Source organism: Ranitomeya imitator, chromosome 4 (genome assembly GCF_032444005.1).
Source record: "Ranitomeya imitator isolate aRanImi1 chromosome 4, aRanImi1.pri, whole genome shotgun sequence".
In the NCBI taxonomy this organism is placed as follows: domain Eukaryota; kingdom Metazoa; phylum Chordata; class Amphibia; order Anura; family Dendrobatidae; genus Ranitomeya; species Ranitomeya imitator.
In genome coordinates this window covers 8506184-8533949 of record NC_091285.1, presented here as the reverse complement: position 1 = coordinate 8533949, position 27766 = coordinate 8506184, and the positions used below count along the sequence as shown (strand labels likewise).

Sequence of the window (27766 nt, the reverse complement as noted above, 5' to 3'; positions counted from 1 at the left end):
GGCTGCAAGCCATGTGTGGAACCAACGGATGGTTGCTACGCTGGAGCCTTGCCCTCCAACAGTACGACTTTACCATGAAACACAAAAAGGGCAGCGAGCATGGCAATGCAGATGGGTTGTCCCATCGGGGCAAACCTGCCGAGGTGCGCATGGAGGAGTACCAAGAGTTTCTGCATCCGTAGCACAGTCCACATCACTGTAACTGTAGTGTGGGCCACGTTGGAGGTTCAGGAACTTCGTACGGTAAACCTCAGGTGTAAACTGGTACTTGGTTATCAGGGCCTACTTGAAGGCCTCATAGTTTTCATCTTGGTCTGGCGGGAGAGAAGTAAATGCCTCCAGAGCTTTGCCTTTTAGCCCTGGGTCAGGTATCGGGCCCATTGGTTCTCAGGCAGCCGGTACTGTCTGCAGGCCTTCTCCAAGGCCCTCAGAAAAGTGTCCAAGTCCCCGTCCTTTTCCATCACAGGAAAGTGCTCTGGCCGGGGTTTAGGGATCTGAGCGCTGCTAGGCTCCCCGCTGGACTGGGACGACCTCGGCCTCTGAAGCCGGGCTAACTCCAGCAGGTACTCCTGCTCAGCTTCCAGCTCGGCTCTATTTTCCGCTTTCTCGTGGTATTGCTGGATCAGCTGCAAACGTCCATCACGGTCATCGGTGGGGAGTTGTTCCAACGCCGCCTGCAGGTGGGGGTCCAATCTGCCCCGGTTGAAAGTAGGGCCAGCATTCAGTGGTTGAACCTCTGCTTCAGTACCATTTTTGCTTGTGCTGGCTCCTGCGTCCATTGGGCTCTGAGAGCGGTCTTGAGCAGCTTCCCATTGCACCAGATCTGCGACCAGTTGGTCTTTGTTTTTGCCCACAGAGTCAATCTGCTTCGACATGCACAAGACAGTAAGAGCGTCCTTGGTCTGCTTCTTATAAAAGGTTTCTCCCAGCACAACCATGGTTGCCAAATAAAGGATAGGACAGAAAAACAAAGAGAAGGGAGGGGGTAATTGCTATACACGCTATTGTCTCAGGACTAGTAAACACTGAGTTCATTCTCCAAAACTTTTTTGTGCAAAGTCTTGGCAAGAACTGTGCAAGCTTTTAGTGAGAGGAATGATTGCTCAAACCCGATCACTAATGCTCTATGATCCCACCGCTGCCACCAACATGTCACAGATCCCAGTGAGGATACCTTTATCATCCCCACACTAATATGTCATGAACCGGGGTTGTTTGTTTGCCCCAGTTCTATTCTGAAGGGGATTTATCTATATCCCACTTCCCAGTTCCGGTTTGGAACTTGCAGCTCTTTGGCGCCCCCCTAAGGCTAGGGTCACATTGCGTTAGGGCAGTCCGTTTAGCGCATAGCGCTACGGACTGCGCTAACGCAATGTCCCAAAAGGGATCGTGTTAGCCGATCCCGCTAGCGCAGATCCTCGATCTGCGCTAGCGAGGAACGGACCGCGAACGCTGCTTGCAGCGTTCGCGATCCATCACTCAAATGATGGCACCTCGCTAGCGCACGCCCAATGTGTAACGTAGTCCGTTAAACGTACCGCCATAACGCAGTGTGATCCTAGCCTTACCCTCAGGTCAGACAGGGTACTGCACCTAAGATAATTAGTCTCCAGAAAGGCTGCCTTACTTTGTACTGGCTAATGGGCACACTGCAGCGAGGGCGATATAACTACTCCCACTCAGGCGGGAACAATAATTATCAACGCCGTCTGTCGCTACAAAGTCTCCCAAACGCACAAGACAAATCCGCTGCCACCAGCTCCGATTTCTTGGACAAATAACGAGTCCGGAGCCGACCCAAATTAGTAGCATAATTCACTTCAGAGGATGTGACAGTACATTATAGAGCAAGGAGAGACAAATCTAGTACTTTTATATATTTTACTCCAAAAAGGTAGGCAGTGTTTACAAGAGGGTAAAATGATATTATAAAAGTAGACTAGTATTGTATGTACAGTACAATTACAAATAAAATGGGATTAACATTGAAAAAAACACAGTTCCTTATGTTGTTTCATCTCATGACTAACCATGTGGCTCGGGCGACACATCAAGATGCATTACAGATGGGTCTCGCAGCTAGACCCTAGACAAAAGACTAGTGAAGACTGATGGCTCACTCACTTATCTCCATGCCCAAAATCAAGGCACTCCCCCTGTGGTGACCTCACTCAGAGGCTGAATACTCCCCTTTCTTAGAGCTATGACAAGCCATTTCTATACATAACTCGCTGTATGATCCTCGTAGAAGAACGACACAATGATCATGATGCTCACCACGTCATGGGGGTTCTTTTAAGTATAAACACGGTGTAGACATATGACCCGCTTACTGAGAAATCCGCTCCTTGCATTTCGTTGGGTTTAGATCCTATTGATTTCAATGAGTTATAGATTTCTCTGTGGACATTCGGAATATGTAACCGTCATATCTCTATCCCTCATCGGTGCCATTATACATAACTTTTCAAGAACAAATGAGTCCCATGCGGTTTGAAAGTTGCTGTACCAGTTCTGCTCAGGCAGGAGGGGGGATGAGGGGTTTAGGCAGAACACTGGCCTTCCCAGCTCAAAGCCATACAAATTCCTCAGTGAATGTTGCTGGCACGCTGGTCTCACATTACAGCTATATAGCAGGGGGGAGGGAGGAAGAGTGGCTTAGAATTCCAGCCTGTGCTGGCAGGCAAAGGAAACTGCAGCTGAGAGATCTGTATGTGTAATTGAATTAATAAGAACTACTTCCTATTTCCTGACACTGGGTGTACACTTAGTGTGAGATCAGCGGACCAAGGTCATTTAACCCCTTAAAAACGTCAGTTCCTTATTCAAATCTGTGAAAATGAGCTGTTTGCCCACTCTGATGCCAGTTCTGGTGCCCAGAACCCATTTAGGCCAGGCTGGAGGGTCCTGGGTTTGATGTGAGGCTCCTTGTTCCATATATCTGCAGTGTGAGATCAGTGGCCCAAAGTCATTTAACCCTTTCTTCAACGGCCTTCGGTGCCCACTTTGATGCCCATTTTTGCGCCAGTTTGATAGTTTTTGTAGCTGTTGTTCAGTGTATTCACATCAGGCTCCTCGCTGCATTGTGTGTTATTATTGAGATGATTATTTTTGGTTGTTAAACCTATAAAAAAAAACAGAAGAGAAAAAATTGCTGAATACGAAACTGAGGAATAAGAAACCAAGTTCAGCCTCGTGAAAGCTGCAGTGTGAAGCGAGAAGGGGTTGGTCACCTGCTGACAACTGCAACTGAGCCAAAGCCATTCATCAATGTGAGTCCCAAATAGAGCAGTGACTGCAGTGTAAAGCATAGGGATAAAACAGTGTGAGCGCCCCTAGCCCAGCCCAGCCCCCAGCCCAGCCCCCAGCCCAGCCCCCTGCCCCCAGTCACCTGCAGAACACGACATGACTGACAGCCAGAGGTGACTCGGAGTCAGAGGACGCGGTGTCCCTTTAACAGCCCAGCCCAGCTGCAGTGACGTCACCACCCCGCCCACCTCTTGCTAGTGAGCATCGTTTCCGCGTGTCAAGCCTCACTCTAGATGTAAGCCCCGCCTCTGCTTTATAAGTAGCTGCGAGGGCTGACCACACCCACCTCGTTTACTGATGAGTGCGATTGGCCAGATGCTGCCACGTGTAGGCGTGTCCTCGCCTGTGCAGCGCCCTCACGTCACGCCTAGCACGTCTCGTCGGTGAGCTCCGCCCCCCATCATGGCTGCGGCTCCTGTGTAGAACGGGAGCCGGGACTGGAGGGACCGCGGTGTCCGAGCTGCGGCCACAGGTGAGCGGGGCGGCGGCGCAGGACGACATGGGGGACCCGGAGCGGAACAGCGGATGGTTCCGGTGTTTGGCGCCGGGTGCAGTAATTGCCTCGCTGTGTGGTGTTTGCCCTCTTGGGGCGCAAGCCTCTGCCCTCTAGTGGCGGCGCCTGGTATGACCATACCCTGTAGTATTAGGTCCAGGCTGCCCACATATATGTGACCTCTGCACAGCGCCCCCTGGTGGAGGAGCAGGGAATCTCCCAAACCATAGAGGCCTGCCAGTGCTGAGTTATCCCGTAGGGAGGGGTCAGAGGCCCCAATAATCCGTTATATGGGGGTGCAGTGTACTCGCCCTATAATGTCCGGCTGCACGGTCTGTTCCCCCCTGTGGATGCAGGATGCTCTGCGTGTGCCAAGTGCAGCTCCACAGCGCAACCGGCGAGCACGGCCGTCACATGTACAGAGCCAGAATTATCTCATGTAACGCATCGGCCCAGGGCGCCGAGGTCTGCCGCGCTGCGCCGAGGTCTGCCGCGCTGCGCCGAGGTGTAAGGTCTGCCGCTCTGCGCCGAGGTCTGCCGCTCTGCGCCGAGGTGTGCCGCTCTGCGCCGAGGTGTAAGGTCTGCCGCTCTGCGCCGAGGTCTGCCGCGCTGCGCCGAGGTGTGCCGCTCTGCGCCGAGGTGTAAGGTCTGCCGCTCTGCGCCGAGGTCTGCCGCTCTGCGCCGAGGTCTGCCGCTCTGCGCCGAGGTCTGCCGCTCTGCGCCGAGGTCTGCCGCTCTGCGCCGAGGTCTGCCGCTCTGCGCCGAGGTCTGCCGCTCTGCGCCGAGGTCTGCCGCGCTGCGCCGAGGTGTAAGGTCTGCCGCTCTGCGCCGAGGTGTGCCGCTCTGCGCCGAGGTGTGCCGCTCTGCGCCGAGGTGTGCCGCTCTGCGCCGAGGTGTGCCGCTCTGCGCCGAGGTGTGCCGCTCTGCGCCGAGGTGTGCCGCTCTGCGCCGAGGTGTGCCGCTCTGCGCCGAGGTGTGCCGCTCTGCGCCGAGGTCTGCCGCTCTGCGCCGAGGTCTGCCGCTCTGCGCCGAGGTCTGCCGCTCTGCGCCGAGGTCTGCCGCTCTGCGCCGAGGTCTGCCGCTCTGCGCCGAGGTCTGCCGCTCTGCGCCGAGGTCTGCCGCTCTGCGCCGAGGTCTGCCGCTCTGCGCCGAGGTCTGCCGCGCTGCGCCGAGGTGTAAGGTCTGCCGCTCTGCGCCGAGGTGTAAGGTCTGCCGCTCTGCGCCGAGGTCTGCCGCTCTGCGCCGAGGTCTGCCGCTCTGCGCCGAGGTCTGCCGCTCTGCGCCGAGGTCTGCCGCTCTGCGCCGAGGTCTGCCGCTCTGCGCCGAGGTGTAAGGTCTGCCGCTCTGCGCCGAGGTCTGCCGCGCTGCGCCAAGGTGTAAGGTCTGCCGCGCTGCGCCGAGGTGTAAGGTCTGCCGCTCTGCGCCGAGGTGTAAGGTCTGCCGCTCTGCGCCGAGGTCTGCCGCTCTGCGCCGAGGTCTGCCGCTCTGCGCCGAGGTGTAAGGTCTGCCGCTCTGCGCCGAGGTCTGCCGCTCTGCGCCGAGGTGTAAGGTCTGCCGCTCTGCGCCGAGGTGTAAGGTCTGCCGCTCTGTGCCGAGTTCTGCCGCTCTGCGCCGAGGTGTAAGGTCTGCCGCGCTGCGCCGAGGTCTGCCGCGCTGCGCCGAGGTGTAAGGTCTGCCGCTCTGCGCCGAGGTCTGCCGCTCTGCGCCGAGGTCTGCCGCTCTGCGCCGAGGTGTAAGGTCTGCCGCGCTGCGCCGAGGTGTAAGGTCTGCCGCTCTGCGCCGAGGTGTAAGGTCTGCCGCTCTGCGCCGAGGTGTAAGGTCTGCCGCTCTGCGCCGAGGTGTAAGGTCTGCCGCTCTGCGCCGAGGTGTAAGGTCTGCCGCTCTGCGCCGAGGTGTAAGGTCTGCCGCGCTGCGCCGAGGTGTAAGGTCTGCCGCGCTGCGCCGAGGTCTGCCGCGCTGCGCCGAGGTGTAAGGTCTGCCGCTCTGCGCCGAGGTCTGCCGCTCTGCGCCGAGGTCTGCCGCTCTGCGCCGAGGTGTAAGGTGTGCCGCTCTGTGCCGAGTTCTGCTGTGCTGCGCCGAGGTCTGCCGCTCTGTGCTGCGCCGAGGTCTGCCGCTCTATGCCGAGGTGTAAGGTCTGCCGCTCTGTGCCGAGTTCTGCTGTGCTGCGCAAAGGTCTGCCGCTCTGTGCTGCACCTAGGTCTAAGGTGTGCCGCGGTCTATTGCTGTGTTGTACCATATTACACTCCGGCCCGTTATCTGCAGTTTGCAGCAGTTGGGAGTCTCCACGTTGCTCAGTGCCGGTGTATAATACAGATATAATGCATCGGGGGTCACTCCGGGGTAACCGGCTACTGGGGTGTAAGATGCCGGCTCTATCCTACAGTGATGCTGGAGATCTGATATTAGCCTGTGTTTGTAGAGGAGGCAACCAAGTGTGAAATGTGATCTTTCAGCTGGTTTGGGCGCGTTCTAGCAGCAGGAAGCACAAGAGGATTATCTGTAACAACAGGGGCCCCACACACAGAGACCGCGGACGGGTCAGATAATACATGTATTGCACTCCGCTCTATATATATTATGCACGTATTATGCTCTGATCTCTAAATACTGATGGTGGTTCTGGAGACATATTCATGTGTACATATACTATCATCAGTACATGGATACGTCACCAGAACCATCGTCAGTGCATGAATACGACACCAGTACCACCATCAGTGCATGAATACGACACCGGAACCACCATCCGTGCATGAATACGACACTGAAACCACCATCAGTGCATGAATACGACACCGGTACCATCGTCCGTGCATGAATATGTCACCAGAACCATCGTCAGTGCATGAATATGACACCAAAACCACCATCAGTGCATGGATACGACATCAGAACCACCATGAGTGAATGAATACGACACTGGTACTACCATCAGTGCATAAATACGACGTCTGTACCACTATCAGTGCATGAGTACAACTTCGGTACCACCATCAGTGCATGAATACAACACCGGAACCACCGTCGGTGCATGCATACGTCACCGGAGCCACCATCAGTACATGCATACGTCACCGGAGCCACCATCAGTACATGCATACGTCACCGGAGCCACCATCAGTACATGCATACGTCACCGGAGCCACCATCAGTACATGCATACGTCACCGGAGCCACCATCAGTATGCAGAGATTGGAGCCTAAAGGTACCTTCACACATAACGATATTGTTAACGATATCGTTGCTATTTGTGACGTAGCAACGATATCGTTAATGAAATCGTTATGTGTGACAGCGACCAACGATCAGGCCCCTGCTGGGAGATCGTTGGTCGCTGAATAAAGTCCAGAACTTTATTTCGTCGCTGGACTCCCTGGAGACATCGCTGGATCGGCGTGTGTGACACCGATCCAGCGATGTCTTCACTGGTAACCAGGGTAAACATCGGGTTACTAAGCGCAGGGCCGCGCTTAGTAACCCGATGTTTACCCTGGTTACCAGCGTAAAAGTAAAAAAAAAACAAACACTACATACTTACCTACCGCTGTCTGTCCCGACGCTCTGCTTCTCTGCACTCCTCCTGTACTGGCTGTGAGCGTCGGTCAGCCGGAAAGCAGAGCAGTGACGTCACCGCTCTGCTTTCCGGCCGCTGTGCTCACAGCCAGTGCAGGAGGAGTGCAGAGAAGCTGAGCGCCGGGGGACAGACAGCGATAGGTAAGTATGTAGTGTTTGTTTTTTTACTTTTACGCTGGTAACCAGGGTAAACATCGGGTTACTAAGCGCGGCTCTGCGCTTAGTTACCCGATGTTTACCCTGGTTACCGGGGACTTCGGGATCGTTGGTCGCTGGAGAGCGGTCTGTGTGACAGCTCTCCAGCGACCACACAGCGACGCTGCAGCGATCGACATCGTTGTCTGTATCGCTGCAGCGTCGCTGAGTGTGAAGGGGCCTTAACACCAAGCGGCTTATTGACAATCTACACTCATCTTTAGCTCCCATCTCCTCCCACCCCTGTCCAAACTTAGCATTGTCACACTACAATAATACATTGCAGAGCGCCCTGGATGAAGCAGCACCTGGTACATGCAGAAAGACCAGACACAGACGATGGCAGCCCTGGGACACGAGGCAGCATGTTTTATTCAGTGTTGCTCTCGGTACGCTGAGCTTCAGTGGAGAAAATCGCTTTTAGCAGAGGATTTACTTGTATTATCTGCCTCTTCCGCGGTCTCTGTGTTCGGGGCCCTGTTGTTACACACAATCCTCCTGTGATTCTTGCTGTCGGAGCCCCCCAGCTGATATCACACATTTCGCACTGGGTTGCCTCCTTTCCCCTCCCCCCCCCCCCACTGTATAACTGGACATATGGGTTAATACCGGGGCTCCAGCATCACAGAGCGGCTGATACCTGCAAACAATAGAGCATTCTCCATTGCTGCCTCATGAGTCAGGGAAGTGGCCGCTGCTGCTCCTTCCATTGATCGCACATGTAGGTGGTGGCCATTAAAGGGGCGCGCCACCTGCCGGCAGTCCCTGTGCTTCAGCCATTGCTCTCTGTTATCAGCCACTTCAGACCGCGGTGTGGAGATAAGTGCAGACACCTCCTGGTCCCCATATTATCCCCCTCCCCATAATGCTGCAGCCCCCGATAAGCGCCAACCAGGGGGGCCACTGCCCGGAAGAACGTTGATTCTGTGCTGTGGATGTCATTGTAACAAATCCTCAGCTCTGCACACGGTCGGCTGGCGGCAGAGGGATGGGCAGAGCGTTCCTCCTCGCTGCAGAGCGTTCCTCCTCGCTGCAGAGCGTTCCTCCTCGCTGCAGAGCGTTCCCTGGTCGCTGCAGAGCGTTCCTCCTCGCTGCAGAGCGTTCCTCCTCGCTGCAGAGCGTTCCTCCTCGCTGCAGAGCGTTCCTCCTCGCTGCAGAGCGTTCCTCCTCGCTGCAGAGCGTTCCCTGGTCGCTGCAGAGCGTTCCTCCTCGCTGCAGAGCGTTCCTCCTCGCTGCAGAGCGTTCCCTGGTCGCTGCAGAGCGTTCCTCCTCGCTGCAGAGCGTTCCTCCTCGCTGCAGAGCGTTCCTCCTCGCTGCAGAGCGTTCCTCCTCGCTGCAGAGCGTTCCCTGGTCGCTGCAGAGCGTTCCTCCTCGCTGCAGAGCGTTCCTCCTCGCTGCAGAGCGTTCCTCCTCGCTGCAGAGCGTTCCCTGGTCGCTGCAGAGCGTTCCTCCTCGCTGCAGAGCGTTCCTCCTCGCTGCAGAGCGTTCCCTGGTCGCTGCAGAGCGTTCCTCCTCGCTGCAGAGCGTTCCTCCTCGCTGCAGAGCGTTCCTCCTCGCTGCAGAGCGTTCCTCCTCGCTGCAGAGCGTTCCCTGGTCGCTGCAGAGCGTTCCTCCTCGCTGCAGAGCGTTCCTCCTCGCTGCAGAGCGTTCCTCCTCGCTGCAGAGCGTTCCCTGGTCGCTGTGACGCGTTTCGGTTTTCCGACTCTCGCAGGGGCCGGTTCTGCACATAGCACCGGATGCGGGGAGCCGCTGAGTCATGTGCATCGGCTATATAGGCCTGAAGGTCGTGTCCTCGGCCCCCAAGGGTGTATATACTGTGCGGGGCCCCCACTAGTCACAGCGAGAGCAGCATCGGGACATCCCCCGACAGCTGCTGACAGCAGAAAATCGCACTGCGCCGCTTATCCTGCTGAGACTTGTAAGGACAGAGCCTCCTGGTGTATCACATGATGTGGCCGGGATACATCACGCAGTATGCTCCAGTCACCTCCAGAGCTGCATCCACTATTGTCATGTCTTATGCTCCAGTCACCTCCAGAGCTGCATCCACAACTTTGTCACGTCTTATGCTCCAGTCGCCTCCAAATCTGACTAGAGCATTTCTCAGCACTGTCTTGTGTTTTTGGGTGGCGGGCTTCTTTATTGTAGTGTGTTTCCTGCATATTTCTGGGGGTCCTGACCTAACTGTGTATTGCAGGGTATTTGGATGTGACTAGAGTTTGGTGGTGATATTTTGCCGCTTATCTCTGGGGGTCCTGACGTATCTTGTGCGGGGGGGTCCTGACGTATCTTCTGCGGGGAGGTCCTGACGTATCTTCTGCGGGCGGGGGGGTCCTGACGTATCTTCTGCGGGGGGGGGGGGGTCCTGACGTATCTTCTGCGGGCGGGGGGGTCCTGACGTATCTTCTGCGGGGGGGGGGGGGGTCCTGACGTATCTTGTGCGGGGGGGTCCTGACGTATCTTCTGCGGGGAGGTCCTGACGTATCTTCTGCGGGCGGGGGGGTCCTGACGTATCTTCTGCGGGGGGGGGGGTCCTGACGTATCTTCTGCGGGCGGGGGGGTCCTGACGTATCTTCTGCGGGCGGGGGGGTCCTGACGTATCTTCTGCGGGGGGGGGGGGTCCTGACGTATCTTGTGCGGGGGGGTCCTGACGTATCTTGTGCGGGGGGGTCCTGACGTATCTTGTGCGGGGGGGTCCTGACGTATCTTCTGCGGGGGGGTCCTGACGTATCTTCTGCGGGGGGGTCCTGACGTATCTTCTGCGGGGGGGTCCTGACGTATCTTCTGCGGGGGGGTCCTGACGTATCTTGTGCGGGGGGGGTCCTGACGTATCTTGTGCGGGGGGGTCCTGACGTATCTTCTGCGGGGGGGTCCTGACGTATCTTCTGCGGGCGGGGGGGTCCTGACGTATCTTCTGCGGGGGGGGGGGGTCCTGACGTATCTTGTGCGGGGGGGGGGGTCCTGACGTATCTTCTGCGGGGGGGTCCTGACGTATCTTCTGCGGGGGGGTCCTGACGTATCTTCTGCGGGCGGGGGGGTCCTGACGTATCTTCTGCGGGGGGGTCCTGACGTATCTTCTGCGGGGGGGGGGGTCCTGACGTATCTTCTGCGGGGGGGGGGGTCCTGACGTATCTTCTGCGGGGGGGGGGGGTCCTGACGTATCTTCTGCGGGGGGGGGGGGGTCCTGACGTATCTTGTGCGGGGGGGGTCCTGACGTATCTTGTGCGGGGGGGGTCCTGACGTATCTTCTGCTGGGGGGGTCCTGACGTATCTGCTGGGGGGGGGGGGGTCCTGACGTATCTGCTGAGGGGGGGGGGTCCTGACGTATCTGCTGAGGGGGGGGGGGGGTCCTGACGTATCTGCTGGGGGGGGGGTCCTGACGTATCTGCTGGGGGGGGGGGGTCCTGACGTATCTGCTGGGGGGGGGGTCCTGACGTATCTTCTGCGGGGGGGTCCTGACGTATCTGCTGGGGGGGGGTCCTGACGTATCTTCTGCTGGGGGGGGGGTCCTGACGTATCTTCTGCTGGGGGGGGGGGGTCCTGACGTATCTTCTGCTGGGGGGGGTCCTGACGTATCTTCTGCTGGGGGGGGTCCTGACGTATCTTCTGCTGGGGGGGGGTCCTGACGAATCTGCTGGGGGGGGGGTCCTGACGTATCTTCTGCTGGGGGGGTCCTGACGTATCTTCTGCTGGGGGGGGTCCTGACGTATCTTCTGCTGGGGGGGGTCCTGACGTATCTTCTGCTGGGGGGGGTCCTGACGTATCTGCTGGGGGGGGTCCTGACGTATCTGCTGGGGGGGGTCCTGACGTATCTGCTGGGGGGGGGTCCTGACGTATCTGCTGGGGGGGTCCTGACGTATCTGCTGGGGGGGGTCCTGACGTATCTGCTGGGGGGGGTCCTGACGTATCTGCTGGGGGGGGTCCTGACGTATCTGCTGGGGGGGGTCCTGACGTATCTGCTGGGGGGGGGTCCTGACGTATCTTCTGCTGGGGGGGTCCTGACGTATCTTCTGCTGGGGGGGGTCCTGACGTATCTTCTGCTGGGGGGGGTCCTGACGTATCTTCTGCTGGGGGGGTCCTGACGTATCTGCTGGGGGGGGTCCTGACGTATCTGCTGGGGGGGGGGTCCTGACGTATCTGCTGTGGGGGTTCTGAGGAATCTATCTTCTGGGGGGTCCTCACATGTATATCCGGTGGGTTCTGATGTATTTATCTGGGGGTCCTGACGTATCTTCTGCTGGGGGGGTCCTGACGTTTCTTCTGCTGGGGGGTCCTGAGGAATCTATCTTCTGGGGGGTCCTCACATGTATATCCGGTGGGTTCTGATATGACTGTCCGTCTTGCAGGAGCTCTGCCGCCCCCGATACCTCTGGACTCGCTCATGGCGTCAGTGTCCTCGGTGCCTTTTGGGTTCCACTGTGAGACGAAGTATGTGGTGCTCAGCTACCTGGGGTTCCGCCTGCAGGAGGCGCCCTCTACAGCCGGAGCAGGTAAGCTGCAGGGCTGCGCAGTAATGTCGGTCCTCACTGACATCTCGAGTTCTGTTCCTCCATCATATTTATTACACACGGACATTCTGAGGCCGGGACCCCCAGCAGTCAGGGCAGCGGTGCAGGGGCGCCCCTGATCCTGGTCACTGTTTTCAGCCAATCTCCGTCCCCGACACAGCGGCGCCCCCGCTCCTCCCGTGTTTTCCGCCTGGCTTCTGATTCGGGCTGACAGGCTGTCAGGGGAGATCAGGCTCTCGCTGCTGCAGGAGACCAGACCTGCACAATCCATCACAGAGCAGATCATCCGGGTGACCGGGCTCTGCTCATCCTGAACCGCCTGGTGTTTGAATGGAATGTGAGGACTGACACCGCTGATGTAACCGCACAGATCGAAGCAGAATGACACCAGGACGGAGCGTTCTAATAATGGGGGATATAACCCCCATCTGCTCTACATTACAGGCGCCCGGCAGACACCGACCACCGCAGGCACGGGCGAGCTGGACAAGACCGACATCGAGGAGGAGCTGAAGAAGCTGGAGGAGGAGATCGCTGCAGGTCAGTGAGGAGGAGCGGCGATCAGTGAGGTCACCGCTGATCTCTGGTGATGGATAGGAGGCATTCTCAGTGATGTCACCTCTGATCTCTGGTGATGGATAGGAGGCATTCTCAGTGATGTCACCGCTGATCTCTGGTGATGGATAGGAGACATTCTCAGTGATGTCACCGCTGATCTCTGGTGATGGATAGGAGACATTCTCAGTGATGTCACCGCTGATCTCTGGTGATGGATAGGAGACATTCTCAGTGATGTCACCGCTGATCTCTGGTGATGGATAGGAGGCATTCTCAGTGATGTCACCTCTGATCTCTGGTGATGGATAGGAGGCATTCTCAGTGATGTCACCTCTGATCTCTACTGATGGATAGGAGACATTCTCAGCGATGTCACCGCTGATCTCTGGTGATGGATAGGAGGCATTCTCAGTGATGTCACCTCTGATCTCTGGTGATGGATAGGAGGCATTCTCAGTGATGTCACCTCTGATCTCTGGTGATGGATAGGAGGCATTCTCAGTGATGTCACCGCTGATCTCTAGTGATGGATAGGAGGCATTCTCAGTGATGTCACCTCTGATCTCTGGTGATGGATAGGAGACATTCTCAGTGATGTCACCGCTGATCTCTGGTGATGGATAGGAGGCATTCTCAGTGATGTCACCGCTGATCTCTGGTGATGGATAGGAGGCATTCTCAGTGATGTCACCGCTGATCTCTGGTGATGGATAGGAGACATTCTCAGTGATGTCATCTCTGGTGATGGATAGGAGGCATTCTCAGTGATGTCACCGCTGATCTCTAGTGATGGATAGGAGGCATTCTGAGTGATGTCACCGCTGATCTCTGGTGATGGATAGGAGGCATTCTCAGTGATGTCACCGCTGATCTCTGGTGATGGATAGGAGACATTCTCAGTGATGTCACCGCTGATCTCTGGTGATGGATAGGAGGCATTCTCAGTGATGTCACCTCTGATCTCTGGTGATGGATAGGAGACATTCTCAGTGATGTCACCTCTGATCTCTGGTGATGGATAGGAGGCATTCTCAGTGATGTCACCTCTGATCTCCGGTGATGGATAGGAGACATTCTCAGTGATGTCACCTCTGATCTCTGGTGATGGATAGGAGGCATTCTCAGTGATGTCACCGCTGATCTCTGGTGATGGATATGAGGCATTCTCAGTGATGTCACCTCTGATCTCCGGTGATGGATAGGAGGCATTCTCAGTGATGTCACCTCTGATCTCTGGTGATGGATAGGAGGCATTCTCAGTGATGTCACCTCTGATCTCTGGTGATGGATAGGAGGCATTCTCAGTGATGTCACCTCTGATCTCTGGTGATGGATAGGAGGCATTCTCAGTGATGTCACCTCTGATCTCTGGTGATGGATAGGAGACATTCTCAGTGATGTCACCGCTGATCTCTGGTGATGGATAGGAGACATTCTCAGTGATGTCACCTCTGATCTCTGGTGATGGATAGGAGACATTCTCAGTGATGTCACCTCTGATCTCTGGTGATGGATAGGAGACATTCTCGGTGATGTCACCTCTGATCTCTGGTGATGGATAGGAGACATTCTCAGTGATGTCACCGCTGATATCTGGTGATGGATAGGAGGCATTCTCAGTGATGTCACCGCTGATCTCTGGTGACGGATAGGAGGCATTCTCAGTGATGTCACCGCTGATCTCTAGTGATGGATAGGAGACATTCTCAGTGATGTCACCGCTGATCTCTGGTGATGGATAGGAGACATTCTCAGTGATGTCACCGCTGATCTCTGGTGATGGATAGCAGACATTCTCAGTGATGTCTCCCTGCTTTCAGCCTTCCCCAGCACCGGTTTTGACATGCACACGTCTCCGGTCTTCAGTCCCGCCAGCCCGGACAGCAGCATTGAGGAGTGTTTGGCGCAGCTCGCGGACCGGATGTGTCTGGAGATGGCGGACACCCTGGATAAAGCTGCACAGATCCTCCTTAGCGGGTGAGTGCTACCCTGCTGCTCTTCTCTACCCCCTTGTGACAGTTTACAGGTATATATGATGTTCTTTGTACCACACCACAGTATGGGTGGGCGCTATGTAAAATAACAGGTCTGCTTCCTTCCCACAGGAGCCTCACCTACGAGGTGTTCAAGAAGGAATCGTCTGATGCTGCGTCACAGACCACCGACTGGAATAAGGTGGGTGATATCTGTGCCCCCCGTGCGGAGGGAGGCACTGGTGAGGCTCTGGCTGCGGTGCCTCCTCTGCCCGAGGCACAAAACTTTATACTAAGAATTAATTACCTTTCATTTCATGTTTTATCGCTGCTTTACTATGCAGAACTGCCAGCCAGAAGCCGTCTGTTGTCCGGGCATGCTGAGAGTTGTAGTACTGATTCCAGATTCTCTCTCTTGCAGGTACTGGTACCTCTTGTCCTCCTGCAGCGCCTCCTGCTGGAGCAGACGAGAAGCGGCAATCGCCAACTAGACAATCTCGTACAACTCGGGGTCTCGTATGTAGAAGATGTGTGCGCAGACTTCATTATCCAGCAAGGAGGATGGGTATGTGTGTAATACCGTCATAGTGTGCACAAGTAATCAGGTATAAAGATATGACAACTTCGGACTGCCTATGTACAAGAATATCACTACGGTAATACTGCCCCCTATGTACAAGAATATAACTACTATAATACTGCCCCTATGTACAAGAATATAACTACTATAATACTGCCCCATATGTACAAGGATATAACTACTATAATACTGCTCCTATATACACGAATATAACTAATATAATACTGCTCCTATGTATAAGATTATAACTACTATAATACTGCTCCCTATGTACAAGAATATAACTACTATAATACTGCCCCCTATGTACAAGAATATAACTTCTATAATACTGCCCCTATGTACAAGAATATAACTACTATAATACTGCTCCTATATACAAGAATATAACTACTATAATACTGCCCCTATGTATAAGATTATAACTACTATAATACTGCCCCTATGTACAAGAATATCACTACTATAATACTGCCCCCTATGTACAAGAATATAACTACTATAATACTGCCCCTATGTATAAGAATATCACTACTATAATACTGCCCCATATGTACAAGTATATAACTACTATAATACTGCTCCTATGTACAAGAATATAACTAATATAATACTGCTTCTATGTACAAGACTCCCTACTATAATACTGTCACTATGTACATGAATATAACCAGTTACATTCTTGTACGTAGGAGCAGTATTATAGTAGTTATATTCTTGTACATAGGGGCAGTATTATAGTAGTTATATTCTTGTATATAGGAGCAGTATTATACTAGTTATATTCTTGTACATGGGGCAGTATTATAGTAGTTATACTCTTGTACATAGGGGCAGTATTATAGTAGTTATATTCTTGTACATAGGGGCAGTATTATAGTAGTTATATTCTTGTACATAAGGGCAGTATTATAGTTATATTTTTGTACATAGGAGCAGTATTATAGTAGTTACATTTTTGTATATAGGAGCAGTATTATAGTAGTTATATTCTTATACATAGAGGCAGTATTATAGTAGTTATATTCTTGTACATAGGGGTAGTATTATAGTAGTTATATTCTTGTACATAGCGGCAGTATTATAGTAGTTATATTCTTGTACATAGGGGCAGTATTATAGTAGTTATATTCTTGTACATAGGGGCAGTATTATAGTAGTTATATTCTTGTACATAGGGGCAGTATTATAGTAGTTATATTCTTGTACATAAGGGCAGTATTATAGTAGTTATATTCTTGTACATAGGGGGCAGTATTATAGTAGTTATATTCTTGTACATAGGGGCAGTATTATTCCTATAGATTGTACGTGTGTGTTGGGGTTTCCTTTGTCGTCGGCTCCTTCTTCCATTGGGGAGGTGATATTTGCCCCTCGTCCTCTCGTGCTGCTCCCTGTAGAGGACTCTGCCGTCGCTCCGCGCTGCCTCTTCGTCCTCCATATGTCTCGGCCTCCGGCTCGGAGATCATACTCGGGGATTACAGGCCGCGGCCGTCCAGCTGGATGGAAGGTAAATTCTCCGCGGATAAGGCTGCTGCTGATGGAGTCATTTCCTGATGGATTACCGGCGCCTTTCGCTCTGCAGATGTCGGACACGTGAGGACGCGCTGCGCTCTCAATGTGACCTCCTTTCTCTCGGATGCTCTGCTGCTGCTCCTTTGGTCGTGTTCGACCATATTTTGTGCCGTCTTTATATCTGCAGATCCCCCGTATGATGATATTTGGGGGGCCGCCATGTGACGTTTCTCGTGTAATACTTATGGGGGCGCCGCAGTGTTTTTTTTTTTTTCCTGGTCGTCCTGTTGAGGGACCTTGAACCTGTCGCTCGCTGCGCGTGGTCCGACGGCATCGTGTACACATGGCAGGTGCTCTCGACAGTGCGTAGTGGGGGGGCTGCGAGACCTTCATGAATTAAAGGGGCGGTAACCCCCAGCTTATAATGGTGCCGGAGCGTTATAAGAGTAGCCGCTGGCGATAGGGGACACAGTGTTTCCTACTCATCACAGTGGCTGATAACAGGCAGCAATAGCTTGTTTCCACCCCTGTGTGGAGCGGCTGATAACAGAGGACAATGGCTTGTTCCCGGACTGTGTAATCCGCGGTTGGTGCTCGCTCGCTTCGCCCCGGAGCTTTAGCAATGTGGGTCGCTCCTCCTCCCGTGTCCGCTGCGCGCAGTCTTTCGTGCTCGCGCGCTCGGCTCTGCTGCTCCCAGCGCAGATGTTACCGTCTCCTCTCTGGAATCCGCAGCTCTCCAGCCGTCTCCTCGCGGGGTAAGACCTTCACTTATGCGGCCCCTATTTATCTATGTGGGGGGACGGTGGCGGTCCCTGCCGGCATTTAACCCTTACGTGACCGTATTATCTTGTAATAACGGAGAGCGGAGACATTTTATCACTTTTTTTTTTTTTTATTTCGTGTTGCGTCATATTTTCTTTTGGCTTATTTTTTTCCCCCCAGCAATTTATTTATTTTTATAATTTACAGACTTTTTTTTTTTTTAATTCTGTCATTTAAAGGGCCAGCGCTGAATAATACTTTGACATCATTATGGGTCCGTGATATTATAACTGTATAATAGTCCCCTGCTCCAGATATAAAGACCCCGGGTCCTGACCCATCATTCTGCAGCTGGTCTTTTACATTTGTTCATCCAGGGCTTTCTGATGCATGAGGAGAATGGTAGAGCCCTGCTGAGCGGTAGGGATGATAGGAGTCGTAGTCTGGATGTGCAGTATGGCCGCCTGCGGCTGGGATTCCTCTGTCTCACACATGACGGGTTCTGTCGGCTTCACTTCTTCTGCTCTGTCGCCCCGCAGCGTTCACACACCCGCCCTCCAGGTGCAGGCGCGCCGCCCGCCATTAACCCATCGAGCCATGAACCTTTGAGCAATTCTGCAGATTCCTCTGGTGCATTACGTTCCGATGAGACTACATGTCCCATGAAGCAACACAGCTGAGCTTTGTGTGTATCCCTTTAAGAGCCGCCCTGATGGCGGGGGTCCCATCGCTACGGGAATTGCTGTCATTTATCGCTAATGCGTTTTATTGTCAGGGGCCAAAAAGGCGACGTCCCATAATGCATCGGGCCTGGGCAGTCATTGATCGGGTGTTAATGGGGGCCACTGGGGGGCGCTGTTCTCCCTCGTAAAGTTCTGCCACTTTCTAATTAACCTCCATTCTCAAGGTCTCTGCTGGCGGTCAGTGACTGTGAACACTCCTGGATTCTGTGGGGGGTTTGTCACAGTGTATCAGTGCAGGTGCTGCTGGGTCCTGACACATACTCGACTGCACTGATACATTGTGGGTGTGACTGCAGCTTTGGACCTCGTACTGCAGCTTTGGTTGTGGCTGGAGCATTACACCTCGTACTGCAGCTTTGGTTGTGACTGGAGTATTAGACCTCGTACTGCAGCTTTGGATGTGACTGCAGCTTTGGACCTCGTACTGCAGCTTTGGATGTGACTGGTGTATTAGACCTCGTACTGCAGCTTTGGATGTGACTGGAGCACTAGCCCTCGCACTGCAGCTTTGGATGTGACTGGAGCACTAGCCCTCACACTGCAGCTTTGGATGTGACTGGAGCACTAGCCCTCGCACTGCAGCTTTGGATGTGACTGGAGCACTAGACCTCGTACTGCAGTTTTGGATGTGACTGGAGCATTAGACCTCCCACTGCAGCTTTGGATGTGACTGGAGTATTAGACCTCGTACTGCAGCTTTGGATGTGACTGGTGCACTAGACCTCGCACTGCAGCTTTGGTTGTGGCTGGAGTATTAGACCTCGTACTGCAGCTTTGGATGTGACTGGTGCACTAGCCCTCGCACTGCAGTTTTGGATGTGACTGGTGCACTAGCCCTCGCACTGCAGCTTTGGATGTGACTGGTGCACTAGCCCTCGCACTGCAGCTTTGGATGTGACTGGAGCATTAGACCTCGCACTGCAGCTTTGGGTGTGACTGGAGCACTAGCTCTCGCACTGCAGCTTTGGGTGTGACTGGAGCGTGGCGCCATCTTGAACCCCTCCCATCCTCAGATCCACAGACTTATTGCCTGTTACATAAGCAGCTGGCCGGGGTCCTGCGGCAGCGAGAAGAGGGGCATGCTGGGTATTTATTCTGTGACATTCCTGCAAATAAAGCGGCTTTAGTGTCTGCACCGATGAATTTCAGTCCCGAGCGCTTAAAGGGACACACACCTCAAATGATGATACAATTAAAGCTACGAACACCTGGAAACCGTCAGTAAGCTGATGTAATGCATCCCACAGCCAATACTGAGTGGTGGATCCTCGCTCTGTGAATCAGCGGCCAATAGATCCAGGAGAGAAGGTCCGATGACATCACTTTCCGTCTGCTGAGTGCTCTCCGGGCAGCGGCAATAATAATTACTGGTAGTTACTCAGCTCCTCAGAGGCTTCACCGCGTCTCCGAAGTTACTTACCGTACAAATCTCAACTTATTACTGCCGAGAGCATCTGTCCCCGAGGAGCCCGAGAGCCAAGTCCTGGAAGTAGACAAAAGGCGCCTCGTAATCCTATCATAGCAGTCATATTCCTGTACATACGGGCAGTATTATAGTAGTTATATTCTTATACATAGGAGCAGTATTATAGTAGTTATATTCTTGTACATAGGAGCAGTATTATAGTAGTTATATTCTTGTACATAGGAGCAGTATTATAGTAGTTATATTCTTATACATAGGAGCAGTATTATAGTAGTGATATTCTTGTACATAGGAGACAGTATTATATTAGTTATATTCCTGTATATAGGAGCAGTATTATAGTAGTTATGTTCTTGTACATAGGAGCAGTATTATAGTAGTTATATTCTTATACATAGGGAGCAGTATTATAGTAGTTATATTATGTACATAGGAGCAGTATTATAGTAGTTATATTCTTGTACATAGGGAGCAGTATTATTGTAGTTATATTCTTGCATATAGGGGCAGTATTATAGTAGCTATATTCTTGTACATAGGGAGCAGTATTATAGTAGTTATATTCTGTACATAGGAGCAGTATTATAGTAGTTATATTCTTGTACATAGGGGCAGTATTATAGTAGTTATATTCTTGTACATAGGAGCAGTATTATAGTAGTTATATTCCTGTATATAGGAGCAGTATTATAGTAGTTATATTCTTGGACACAGGAGCAGTATTATAGTAGATATATTCTTGCACATAGGAGGCAGTATTATAGTAGTTATATTCTTGTACATAGGGACAGTATAATAGCAGTTATATTCTTGTACATAGGGGCAGTATTATAGTAGTTATATTCTTGTACATAGGGGCAGTATTATAGTAGTTATATTCTTGTACATAGGGGGCAGTATTATTGTAGTTATATTCTTGTACATAGGAGCAGTATTATAATAGTTATATTCCTGTACATAGGAGCAGTATTATAGTAGTTATATTCTTGTACATAGGAGCAGTATTATAGTAGTTATATTGTGTACATAGAGGGCAGTATTATAGTAGTTATATTCTTGTACATAGGAGCAGTATTATAGTAGTTATATTGTGTACATAGAGGGCAGTATTATAGTAGTTATATTCCTGTACATAGGAGCAGTATTATAGTAGTTACAGTGGGGCAAAAAAGTATTTAGTCAGTCAGCAATAGTGCAAGTTCCACCACTTAAAAAGATGAGAGGCGTCTGTAATTTACATCATAGGTAGACCTCAACTATGGGAGACAAACTGAGAAAAAAAAATCCAGAAAATCACATTGTCTGTTTTTTTAACATTTTATTTGCATATTATGGTGGAAAATAAGTATTTGGTCAGAAACAAACAATCAAGATTTCTGGCTCTCACAGACCTGTAACTTCTTCTTTAAGAGTCTCCTCTTTCCTCCACTCATTACCTGTAGTAATGGCACCTGTTTAAACTTGTTATCAGTATAAAAAGACACCTGTGCACACCCTCAAACAGTCTGACTCCAAACTCCACTATGGTGAAGACCAAAGAGCTGTCAAAGGACACCAGAAACAAAATTGTAGCCCTGCACCAGGCTGGGAAGACTGAATCTGCAATAGCCAACCAGCTTGGAGTGAAGAAATCAACAGTGGGAGCAATAATTAGAAAATGGAAGACATACAAGACCACTGATAATCTCCCTCCATCTGGGGCTCCACGCAAAATCCCACCCCGTGGGGTCAGAATGATCACAAGAACGGTGAGCAAAAATCCCAGAACCACGCGGGGGACCTAGTGAATGAACTGCAGAGAGTTGGGACCAATGTAACAAGGCCTACCATAAGTAACACACTACGCCACCATGGACTCAGATCCTGCAGTGCCAGACGTGTCCCACTGCTTAAGCCAGTACATGTCCGGGCCCGTCTGAAGTTTGCTAGAGAGCATTTGGATGATCCAGAGGAGTTTTGGGAGAATGTCCTATGGTCTGATGAAACCAAACTGGAACTGTTTGGTAGAAACACAACTTGTCGTGTTTGGAGGAAAAAGAATACTGAGTTGCATCCATCAAACACCATACCTACTGTAAAGCATGGTGGTGGAAACATCATGTTTTGGGGCTGTTTCTCTGCAAAGGGGCCTGGACGACTGATCCGGGTACATGAAAGAATGAATGGGGCCATGTATCGTGAGATTTTGAGTGCAAACCTCCTTCCATCAGCAAGGGCATTGAAGATGAAACGTGGCTGGGTCTTTCAACATGACAATGATCCAAAGCACACCGCCAGGGCAACGAAGGAGTGGCTTCATAAGAAGCATTTCAAGGTCCTGGAGTGGCCTAGCCAGTCTCCAGATCTCAACCCTATAGAAAACCTTTGGAGGGAGTTGAAAGTCCGTGTTGCCAAGCGAAAAGCCAAAAACATCACTGCTCTAGAGGAGATCTGCATGGAGGAATGGGCCAACATACCAACAACAGTGTGTGGCAACCTTGTGAAGACTTACAGAAAACGTTTGACCTCTGTCATTGCCAACAAAGGATATATTACAAAGTATTGAGATGAAATTTTGTTTCTGACCAAATACTTATTTTCCACCATAATATGCAAATAAAATGTTAAAAAAACAGACAATGTGATTTTCTGGATTTTTTTTTCTCAGTTTGTCTCCCATAGTTGAGGTCTACCTATGATGTAAATTACAGACGCCTCTCATCTTTTTAAGTGGTGGAACTTGCACTATTGCTGACTAACTAAATACTTTTTTGCCCCACTGTATATTCTTGTACATAGGAGCAGTATTATAGTAGTTATATTCTTGTACATAGGGGCAGTATTATAGTAGTTATATTCTTGTACATAGGAGCAGTATTATAGTAGTTATAGTCTTGTACATAGGAGCAGTATTATAGTAGTTATATTTTTGTATGCAGGGGCAGTATTCTACTAGTAGAAACAGAGCAAACTTCACATGTTTATGTCCTTTGTGTGTTAGAAAAACACGAAAAAAAAACAGGAAAAAAATGCAAGTTGGACTTAATTTCACACACAACCCAGAAATGGACCTGACAAAATTGTTGGCACCTTGACAAGATTGTGCTGAAACAACTTTGTTTCCAGCATGTGATGCTCGTTCAGACTCACCTGTGGTAAGTAACAGGTGTTACTCAATCTCTGCATCGTGTGTCTGTAAGGCTGGTTTCAGACTTGCGTTCCTGTGCACTGCGGATGGCAGCGTACTTCCTCCTTGCTTGCTCTGCCCAGGCTCCGCCTACTGCCGGCTGCGTCCAGCGTTTGCCTGTGTACCTATATTCAACATTAGGTACGGAGGGACATGCGGATGTGTCCGCATGCGGTGCTTTGAGGTTTGCGGTGCCTGCACAAAAATGCAAAATTCAAAACTTTACAACCCATGGCACTATAGCTGATCTCCCTAGTCATGGGCGGCAGAGAAAAACTGATAAAAGGTTGCAGCGGAAAATAGAAAATAGTTTGGATGGTGGATAAGCGTCTCCAATAAACATCCAAAGTAATTTCAGCTGTCCTGCAGGCTAAGGGTGCGTCAGCGCGATCTATCCGTTCACATGTAAATGACATGAAACACTATGGCAGGAGACCCAGGAGGACCCCACTGCTGACTCAGACATAAAAAAGCTAGACTGCAGTTTGCCAAAATCGTTCTAGGAAAGCGTCTTGTGGACAGATGAGACCAAGATAGAGCTTTTTGGTAAAGCACATCATTCTACTGTTTACTGAAAGTGGTATGAGGCCTACAAAGAAAAGAACACAGTACTCACAGTCAAATATGGTGGAGGTTCACAGATGTTTGTGGGTTGTTTTGCTGCTTCTGGCACTGTGTGCCTCGCATCATGAAATCTGAAGATTACCAATAGATTTCGGGTGGAAATGTAGTGCCCTGTGCCAGAAAGCTGGGTTTGTGTCCTAGGTCATGGGTCTTTACAGCAGGACAATGACCCCAAACAAAATTTAAGAACCCCCCCAGAAATGGATGGAAATGAAGAGCTGGAGAATTCTGAAATCGCCAACAATTATTTAGGATCTAAATCCCATTGATCACCTGTGGAGAGATCTTAAATTTATTGTTGGGAGAAGGCGAAATATGAGACCGGGAGCAGTTTGTAAGAAAAATTGTCCGAAATTCCATCTGAGAGGTGTAAGAATCTTGTTGATTGTTATAGGAAGCGATTGATTGCAGGTATTTATTCCAAACGCTGCGACTAAATATTAAGTTGAGGGTGCCAACAATTCTGTGCCATCCATTTTTAGAGTTTTGTGTGACGTTTATGCACCATTTATTTTTTTTTCCCTTTTTTTTTTTTTTTTTTTTTTTTTTGTGGTGTTCCAATAAAAACAAAGGAACTACATGTCATGTGTAAAACAAAATATGGGGAATGGAAATAATTTTCTGGAACAAATTCAAGGGTGCCAAAACTTTTGGCCATGACTGTATACACTCTGGAGACTATTCCTGAACCTGTTGTGGTTTGGCAAATGGAGATTATATTCGGGGTCTTGATGCTCTTACATGTATATTTATATATTGGTTATTAGTGAGACATCCGATCATAACGTCAGAATTACGGCCACAGGGGAGTGCGGTGAACCTCTTCTCGGTGGAGATTGTTCCTGTATACACATCGTCACAGACTTTTCTCTAATGTCTTCAGTCCTTGCAGAGCTGCATTCGATTCTTTATTGTGGGGTATACAGTGCCAGATCCTGCAGTACCCATCCTGACCGATCTTGACCCATCGTTCCACGTCTAGTGGTGTAACTGGCAAATATCAAATTGGACCATTAGACCATACTACATGGCAGCTTTAAACTCGCACCCTCAGAAAACCATTAAATACACTACATTATAACAGTGCCCCCTAATAGATATTTCTTATACTGCAACAGTGCCCCTTAGTGGATAATAATTGGAAATATCCACTAGGAGGCACCCTTGTAGTATAAATTTGAGAAATATCCACTAGGAGTAGGCACTGTTCTAGTGTAAAACTGAGCAACATCGATTGATGGATACTGTTCTATTGTTGCAGTAAACTGTGAAATATCCACTAGTGTGTACTGTCGTAATGTAGTTTACAGCAGAGAAATGGACACTGGTGGGCACTGCTGAAATGTAGCCTTCATTAGCTTCTTTAATTCTCCTCATTATGTCTTTTAGGGCACGGTTTTCAGCCTGGATACTGAGGAAGACGATGTCTCGGGTCTGATCGCCGAGGACAGTAACGACATCTACATCCTAACTAGCGATAACTCTGAGCAGGTGAGCCCTCCCGAGAGCCTGGCTGTCTCTTCCTCCTGGCACACCGAAAGCTTGCCCACATCCCTGGGTCCTGAGTCCTGGCAGCAGGTGGCTATGGATCCCGAGGAGTTAAAGAGCCTGGACAGCAATGGCGGGGGAGAGGAACGCAGCGAGAACAACTCCTCTAACTCTGACATCGTCCACGTGGAGAAGGAAGAGATAGCGGAGGTCATCGAGGAGGCTGCCGTGGTCGAGGAGAGACTTGAGCAACAGGAGCAAGAAGACGAAGATGAAGAGGAGATTGAGGATGAAGAAAGGGAAATCTTGATGATCCCTTCTGCCATGATGACCACACTTGCTGCCCCATCTCCTCCCTCTCGAGTAGAAGAGAAGGAGAGCCTCCCACCACCAGTATCTGAGCCCCTAAAGGTGGACATAGCCATAACTGGAGCTTCAGCTAAGGAGACTTCATCTCCTTCCGAGGAGTTAAGCGAAGATGTCTCGGGTCCTTCACTACTGGAATCAAAGGAAAAAGTAGAATCCTCCATATCTCCCCTGCTTCCTCAGCCGATCGAAACGGGAGAAGAAAAACCTGTGTTCCTCCCAGAGGGGAAATCCATCCTTCTGTACGGAGGAGCAGCGGCAGTGGCCGTTTTGGCGGTGGCTGTGGCCATGGTGGTGGCACTGAGAAAAAAGTAGGAGTAAACGTCAGGAGGTTTTTCCCTCTGCCTGCCCAGTTCCCCTCTCATGCCACCCTCGTCACGCATACCCGAGGCTGTAAAAAAAATTACCGAAATAAAGGGGGGGAAAAGGGGGTCAAAAAGCTCCTGTGAATCGGTCGGGGGAGGGACCTGTGTAAGACCTCCCTGCTGCTGATATAATTTCACTGCACAGGCTTGACCAAGCTGTTCAATCTTACTTTGCCATCACTGCCAGGACGGCTCATTGTGCTGGAAAAATTATGCAATGATGACCAAGGCATGTAGTGCTAGCGGCCATTAAAAATACCAAAAAAATATATATATGGGACCTACGGGCGTAGGATAACCCCCCCAGGGGGGAGGCTGTAACTACAACCATATCAGGGAATGGTGCAGCCGCCATCTTTAGTCAGTGCCCTCTTAGTCTGACACCCCGGGCACTGGGAGCCTGTGTGACCCCGAGTACGACGGCGCTCACCCACGATCAGTCTCCTCTACCCCCAGCATAGGGCAGGGATTTAGGGGAAGACACGTTTCACCTGTGCAGGTTTAGTACCAGAGCAGTTTATTTTCTTAATTTGATAACGGTAAATTACACGCCACAGATTTATTTTAATTAAATGTTTAAGACGAAAAAGTAATACGTTTTGGTAAAATGTTTATTTTTGCCCCTGAGTGACGACGCTTCTGCCTGTGGGGACAACATGGAGTCTCGCTGTTCGGCGGTCTCACCGGACGGTGGGGGAGAGGGGTCGGGTTTCCTGCTTTGCAAAGATTTTATTTTTAACAGTGGAGAATAATGAAGCACTTATTTTATGGGGCTGTCAAAAAATTGTAAATTGTAGATTAAAAGCCGGAAAGAAAAAAAAAAAAAATCAAATCTTTTGACGCCTGAGCCGTGTGTGTGGTGAGAGAGTGGGAGACGACCAATATGTCCGCCATGACACAACCCCGGCCACTGTCTCTGGTCAGCGTCATTTACCTCACACACTGACCAGCACTTGTGTCCAGTCAGTGGTTGCTGGGGGGAGGAGCATGAGAGATCAGGCCATCAGCCTCCTCCAATAGGAAAGCAGCTCTCCCATGTGAGGTGCTGTCCCATTGGAGGAGGCTAATACATGCTCCTCCCCCCAGCAGCCACTATATAAGTGCTGGTAATCTTCTCTGTGCAGGATCCTGCAGACATATTACTGGATGTAAACACGGCTGCTAATAATCTCCTTATATCAGACGACCTGAAAACTAATAACACAGAATCGTCCAGAAACAGCAGAGAGATTCCTGTATAATCAGGTAATGAGCGGGAGGAGATTTACCTCAGGACGACATTACTGGGATGTGGAGATCAGGGGATCTGTATTGTGGATTGATGCATTAGAAATAATAAATCCTGCGGTTTATATGGACGGCTGTGGTATTCAGTAATCAGTATTCAGCGAGACATGACAGTGAAGTGATCCGTTCCCTCACCGGATCTCCAGTGATGGAGTCAGGATATGTCTGGATGATGAGACCGGGCAGCTGTCATTTTATGAGACACTTGCAAACCTTCACTGCTGCGTTATGTGTATATGATGGATCTATAAGGCTATGTGCACACGTTGCGGATCCGCAGCGTTTTTTGAGGTGCAGAAACGCTGCAGATCCGCAATTGACTTACAGTACAATGTAAATCAATGTGAAAAAAAAAATGCTGTGCACACTTTGCGGAAAATCCGCTGCGGTTTAAAAGAAGTAACATGTCACTACTTTTTTGTGAATCTGCAGCGTTTTTGTACCCATTCCATTATAGAAAACCGCAGGGGTAAAAAACGCAAGAAAACCGCACAAAAAACGCTGCGGAACCGCACAAAAACCGCGACAAATCTGCAGGTGCGTTTTCTGCCAGGAGAGGCCGAATCCGCACCAGAAATTCCTAAGCCTAATCTGCAACGTGTGCACATAGCCTTATGGTTTCTGTACATGAGGCCGGGATGCAGCTTTTGCCCATAAAGCCATTTTTGTAGAACACTGGTGGAGCCATGATGGAGCACATTACAGTCTCAGCAGAGGTTCCCGGACCCCTAGTTAATGCCAGTTTTCACTTTCTACAGTGGGTACGGAAAGTATTCAGACCCCTTTAAATTTTTAAACTTTGTTTCATTGCAGCCATTTGGTAAATTCAAAAAA

The 27766-nt window shown here is 50.9% G+C and overlaps 1 protein-coding gene and 1 long non-coding RNA gene across 2 annotated transcripts; one reads left to right on the top strand and one right to left on the bottom strand.

The window, feature by feature from the left end:
* Nucleotides 1–1862: 1862 nt before the first annotated feature.
* Nucleotides 1863–3468, bottom strand: LOC138673843 (uncharacterized). The gene is made up of 2 exons (XR_011320363.1): nt 3392–3468; nt 1863–3124 (listed from the first exon to the last, which is right to left on the bottom strand). It is a non-coding gene; the product is annotated as an uncharacterized lncRNA (long non-coding RNA).
* Nucleotides 3469–3635: 167 nt separating this feature from the next.
* On the top strand, nt 3636–26238 carry BCL2L13 (BCL2 like 13). The gene is made up of 7 exons (XM_069762908.1): nt 3636–3781; nt 11918–12061; nt 12524–12619; nt 14458–14614; nt 14743–14812; nt 15032–15175; nt 24816–26238. Exons 2-7 carry the CDS (start codon nt 11953–11955, stop codon nt 25593–25595), a joined length of 1356 nt encoding a protein of 451 aa, XP_069619009.1. The 5' UTR covers nt 3636–3781; nt 11918–11952; the 3' UTR covers nt 25596–26238.
* The last annotated feature ends 1528 nt before the right edge of the window (nt 26239–27766 follow it).

Coding starts and splice junctions, on each gene's coding strand:
- BCL2L13 (XM_069762908.1), top strand. CDS start 11,953: ATGGCGTCAGTGTCCTCGGTGCCTTTTGGGTTCCACTGTGAGACGAAG. Junction 12,620..14,457: donor GGAGGAGGAGATCGCTGCAG/GTCAGTGAGGAG, acceptor CCCTGCTTTCAG/CCTTCCCCAGCACCGGTTTT. Junction 14,615..14,742: donor GCACAGATCCTCCTTAGCGG/GTGAGTGCTACC, acceptor TCCTTCCCACAG/GAGCCTCACCTACGAGGTGT.